The 6,000-nt window shown below is 39.1% G+C and overlaps 1 protein-coding gene across 3 annotated transcripts in view; it reads right to left on the reverse strand.

The window, feature by feature from the left end:
• Positions 1 to 5,800, reverse strand: part of ETV1 (ETS variant transcription factor 1) — a 66,215-nt gene extending 60,415 nt beyond the window's left edge. For 2 of the 3 annotated variants that reach the window (XM_053960388.1, XM_053960384.1), the window contains exons 1-4: positions 5,712 to 5,800; positions 5,055 to 5,189; positions 4,177 to 4,264; positions 2,424 to 2,471 (exon numbers count right to left, since the gene is read on the reverse strand). In XM_053960388.1, coding sequence (XP_053816363.1) covers positions 2,424 to 2,471; positions 4,177 to 4,264; positions 5,055 to 5,099 — 181 coding nt within the window. In that variant the 5' untranslated portion in view covers positions 5,100 to 5,189; positions 5,712 to 5,800. Of the gene's footprint in view, positions 1 to 1,906; positions 2,067 to 2,423; positions 2,472 to 4,176; positions 4,265 to 5,054; positions 5,190 to 5,711 lie in introns of those variants that run through there. The other variant, XM_053960397.1, reaches the window with a different exon arrangement.
• Between the last annotated feature and the right edge of the window lie 200 nt (positions 5,801 to 6,000).

Raw genomic sequence — 6,000 nt, forward strand, 5'->3', positions numbered from 1 at the left:
GTTTTGGGTTTGTGTTTTTTTTTTTTTTTTTTCCCATAAAACTTTGGGATCAAGCTAATAGCTCAATATTTGAAGTTGTCATCTTAACTTTTTATTTCAGTTTTAGTTTAGCCTTATGAAAAGCTCTGCAAAGTTTGTTTCATGAAACAGCTCAAACCACGGCATGGCCCAAAACAGAGATTTTGTTAAGTATTTCTAGAACACTGAAAAACCTGTAATATTTAGTTACAATATACTGCGGACAAATAGTGTTATTTAGGTTATTTCTTTCTGCTAGGTTAAAAAAAAAGGATCTTTTTTCATTTTTAAATATTTCCCAGATTATTTTATCTGCCTTTATAAAGGTTATTCAACATAGCTGACATGGGACTTGACACCTTCTCTATCAAAACCTATCTAAATTTATTCAGTGAAATACTCTCTGATAAAGAGGTTAAAAGGCTCTCAAACAAATTATTCTAGTCTAAAAGAAGCAGTGCCTTCAGATTAAAAATTGTCATTACATTAATTTATGTACCTATGGAAATTATAAAATTTTTGTTTAAAATTCTGCATTGTTTTTCAAACTTCCATTATTATCTGCACATACATTATGAATCTGTCTGTATTTTTTCTGACTTAAGATCAAAGAAATGTTACCATTTTTCAGAAACAAAACCATCCATGCCAGTGAAACAATCAAACTGAAAGTTAACCTCTAAATTAAAATATAGTATCTTTTGAGTAGCATTTTAACATGTTTCTGATTTGCTACTGTGAATGAGATGATACAATGTAAAGAGCTCCTTAGGAAAATCACCACAGGGAGACAGTTACAGCTGACCATTATACTACAAAAATGATCTTAGTTCAGGACAGTCTGTTTTAAATTATTAGGGAAGAATTGTATTAGTTCATAAAAATATATCCTATGTCCCATTAATTTCAGGAGGGGTTTATGATTATACACAGAATAACCCCATACTAAAACTAATACTAGCAGAAAAAAATGTCATCAAAATAAACAATACCTCACAACTTACTAATAGGTAAAGAGACCACACAAAAAGCTGTTAAAACAGAATCAGGGCATAAACAAGTAGTCAGCAATATTTCCCTTTCTATGAACACCAACAGCAAGCATTTCACCCCAACATCCCTCCTTTAAAAGAAAACCTAAGCAAAACAAACAAAAAAACACCTCAAAAAAACAAACAAAAAAATTCACAACAACAACAAAAAACCAAACCGAAAAAAACCCAAAAAAAAACCAAACACAGAACATCTCTTCTATAGACAGCTGTGAATAGTCCTGTACAGGAAAGAACTTAAACATATGTGAATTTAAATCAGGATCACATTCATTTAAATCAGGATGAATCTGGAGAGATTATTGTAACTTGCATCAAATTTATGTCTATTTCAGATGCAGAAGTTCACATAAAAAGCTGACCAGAAATATTAAGAAGAGATAATGCACAAAAATCTTTATGCTTCAAATAAACAGCACTGCAAATATCAAAGAAAAAAAAAAATCAGAAAATATTGCTGAAAACATAGACTTGAACAAGCAAAAAGGTACCTTGCAAATTGTTAAAGTTCTAATGCAGCAGCTCATTTTTGTTACTGTTAAATGAATATCTCAACAACTACTCGAAATTCAGATTTGTACATTATTGTTCTTAAACCTTGTCTCTTCACTAGAATGTGCTTTGCAAGATTATTTGAAATACTTAAAAGAGCATGCATGTGTAAAACAGACCGATGGTAGTTTTCTAATCACCCGGTACAGAATCTCATGACTACAAATACAAAGACAAAAATAACATGCAGAATATTTAAAGGTTTCTGAAAAAAAAAAAAAAAAAAAAAGGAAAACAATAAAAGAAAGAAAGAAAAAAGTATTGGTTAAGTATTTCATACACACCTAATGTTCTGTGTTGTGAACAAGGTGGAAAGAAGACACTTGCACTTAAATCTTGAAGCATCCCGTCCCGATGAACCCAGAGAAACTAATTTCTGCCATCAGAAAAGTACTCCACCAGAACACCAAATAATTATATGTGCTGCTGAAAAGGAAACAGCAAGCCCAGTTCTGGCTGTATGTAGTCTCTCGAGGTACAATAATATAAACCTGATCAATTGCAATTAAAATCTGAACAGAGGCTTAGAACTTGAAGTCTTGGTGCATTAGTTCTTGCCAAAAGCAGATGTGATTGTGAGCTGGAAGCAATTTCTCCTGGTAATTTGTGATGACACTGGGTAGAGCAGCCCCAGAGTCCCCAAAGACAAACTCATCAGAGGCTCTAATGTATGCATGACACATGAGGTGGCTCTTTTAGAGCTCAATTAATTGGGCTGAACATTAAGACAGCAAGTTCAGGACTTTTTTTTTCCCCTCCAGAGTTGTTTTTCCTCTTTTTACAAGCAGTTTTTTCCCTTACCTTCTGCAAGCCATGTTTCCTGTAATTGGCTCAGATCTTGAAAGAGTTCTGCAAAAAGATAAAGACATGGATAAAACTTAATCAAAAATATATTTTTCCTTAAGAGCAATATACATTAATTCTGTTTTGGCAGTCAAGTGTACAGAAAAAGCAGACATTCTGAGGCATCAGTTACTGATTTTTCTACACCTATTAATAAAAATCCAAACACTTACTGTATTTTCAGATCTTGAAATAATAACCAGAATCTTAACAGAGCTCTGTAGTATAAAAGGCTCATTCAGCAACACATAGAAAAGTTAAAAATCATAATATTTCTTACAGGTGAACAATTTCTTCTTATACAATTCAGGCCTCCTCCTGTAATATCTGCCCCAGATAAAGCTTGCTTGGACTTCCACAGTTCTGCCTGAGCAAGAACTGAGTATTTTTAATAGTAGGGTCACAACTATCATACAAAAATTCTGAAGCCATGACCTGAGATGCTGCATAGCAAAGAGAAATGTGAAATATTTTGTACTTCCCCTAATGTTTTACTTTGTTATGACATGAGAATCACCACTATTTCCTCTATGCAGTACTCACTGTACTTCTTTAAATCTAAAACCACCTTCTTCATGGACTGAATTTTGCAGCAGCTTATCTTTTGCAATGCACTGAAATCAGTTACCTATAATGGGTGTAAACCAGAGCAGCATTTGGCTTACTTGCAAGCCCCAGAAACTCAGTTACAAAAATTCTGTTTGTTAAGACTAAGTAGGATATTTGAACTAACAAATGGTTTATTTTTAATTTACTGTATTTTGAGAGAGACTTCCTCTTTTATTATGCTGACAGATAACTATTTACATATACTTAAATTACAGAGACTATTCATTTATCCTGTGGACTGATACCCCACATCCACATTGGGAAATGATTTAACTGAAAATCAGAAGTTGCTTTTTTTAAAATCTATTTTTCCAGGCAACTATGAATTTTGAAAAGTGTGTCAGTGTGTTTTTACCCTGATAAGATTTACACAGGGGTAAGTTATAGGCCTCTACATATCTTTCTATATGTCTTATGTACATTCAGGGCTCTAGGCGTAGCATAATACAGACCTTTGTAACCTAAAGAAGTGTTAACAGATATTACCAGCCTACAGTTCTCAAGCTAAAATCCTGAGTAGCTACTGATGGGGCTAAGTTACAAACCTTTGGGCCTCTGAAACTTTCTCCAGTCTAGGCTCCCTTAATTGAAATTCCCTGGATTTTTAACCCTGTTAGTGTTATACAACAAGAGAAACAGGCCAGCAAGCACCAGAACCCTGACTATACAGTAAAGCTGGTGCAAATCAAATCTCTACACCCACATTCTCTCACTCCTGCTACCACTAGTGAAGACATACCAGGGAAAAGGACGTTAAAAGATGGGAGGGATGAAGAATGCCCTAAATATGAAGAGGCCTGATGGTGAAAAACCAGGTGCCCTGACTCGTGTCAGATACCACAAAAGCTTGGCCTCAGTGCATGACATCCGTGTGCCACATGTGCACAAAATGCAACAGGGTAAGTCAAGGGAAGATTTTCAACTTTATAAATTTATTGCCTTTGCCAGTTTGTTTTGCATTAGTAAATGTAGTTTTCTTGTCTTGTTTATTCAGATTGATCTAGATATATTTATCTCCAAAATAAATAAATAAAGAGCTCTCAAAAAGCTTCTCTGCATTAGTAAGAAAAGGAGAAGGAGGGGGGGGAAAACAAGCCCTCACCTTCTGAATCATGAGCCAGGTCTCTGTTAATGAATTTTCTTTTCCTGACATTTGTCGGTCTCTCATTACAGTTTCTCCCACGCGGATTCTATAAACAGGAAAGATCAGTTACTTTAGAAATCTGAGGTTTGAGATTTGGTTGGGTTTGTTTTGGGCTTTTATTTATCTAATCAGGAATATGCAAAGTTGGCATAAATTCTTTACATTTTCAAACAGGGACTTCTTGCAAGCCTTCAATTTCTAACAAAAGATACTGCTGAGCACCTAATATCCTTCAAAAGATTCCTATGTCTAAATGCAGCACATTTCTATCTATCTATGTAGACATCTATTTGTACAATACATATATAATGTGCTCAAGCAGCAACACAATACCAATCATATTTTTAGCATCTAAAGTATACAAACCTACACAATAGCCCATAAATCCCCATAGCACAAGCTATGCAGGAGAACCCAGACATGAAATTATAATAGACTGCTTTGTTTCCCTGTGTTACTTATAAAATTGTTTGCAAAGTACTGAAAGGAAAAAAAAAAAAAAAACCAGAGAGGAAAAAAAAGGTTAATGTTTGCCTCAACTTCATTCTTTTGAACGTTGCAGGCAAACGCAGCCAGAAACTTTGAATGCAGCTGCTGCTCTCGCCTCCCTCATCCGCTAATCATGTGCATGATTTTTTAATCATCCCAAAACTGTCTTTAAAAGAACACGATGCTTTATTGCAATAACTGAGAAGATAGGCTCATCTTGCAAGTAAAGCTCCCAGATGAAGAGTCGCCCCTACAGCCGTAACAAAGCAGAGACTGTCTGTAAAACTCCCCCACAGAAATAAGTCGGAGTCAAGTTTATAAACACCAACTTTGAACTGATCACTCACATTGGTGACCATGTAAGGCACTTGCTGGTCATAAAATCCATCCATTCTGCAGCTCTTCCACGAGTCTTAGCTCAGTGTTTTTATTTACTGGGCATTTGATCTGGAGATTTCCTCGGGATCTGGACTCCAATCAGCCTAGAGGGGAATACAAGATGGCTTTTAGATTAAAAAAAAAAAAAAAAAAAAAAAAAAGGCAGCATGAATGAACTGCTTGCATTTGCATACCTAATTAACCTCAAAGAGTCCCATTCATAAAAAACAACCCTCCCTTCTCTGCCTTCACCTGGGTTACACGCTCCTGCCAGCAAAACGCGGAGCAAAGGCACTCCGCGGTGGCGGCAGCAGCCAGAGGAGCGAGAGGCAGGGCTTTATTTACACTGCGCGCCGCACCCGCGGGCGATCCGCGCCGGCGGCAGCCCCGGCTCTCGCAAGCGTGTGCTCAACTCGTAATGGCGAACGCGGGGCTCGCCGCGCACCTCGCGGCGGCGGCGGCGCCCGGCGGCCGCGCACTCACCGCCCTCACACACACACGCACACACAGACACGGCCCCCCCGCCCCGCGCACCAGCCACCTTCTCCCACAGGATCGCTCCCGCAGCCCCACCGCCGCCGCGCAATCCTGCGGGGCGGCGGGCAAAGTTGCGGGGGAAGACCCACCTGAAGGCCACGCGCGGCGATCGGTTGCAAAAAATTCCCTCCAAATTTAATAAAAACATTAATTATTCCCCGGCACTTCCCCCTTGGAAGCCGCGAGCGCCACTGACAGAGCTCAATCCCGTGGTTTTTCCTCTCCTCCTCCTCCAGGGGCCCCCGAGCCGCGCCGGCGGATCCCCGCCGCCCATTGGCTCCCCGCGCCCCCCGCCGGATCGCCGGATCGCCGCGCGCCCGCCCGCCCCGGCCCCGGCCCCGCCGCCCCGCCCGGCCCCGCGGGGAGCGACTCCCGCCG

Source organism: Vidua chalybeata, chromosome 1 (assembly GCF_026979565.1).
Source record: "Vidua chalybeata isolate OUT-0048 chromosome 1, bVidCha1 merged haplotype, whole genome shotgun sequence".
Taxonomy (NCBI): Eukaryota; Metazoa; Chordata; class Aves; order Passeriformes; family Viduidae; genus Vidua; species Vidua chalybeata.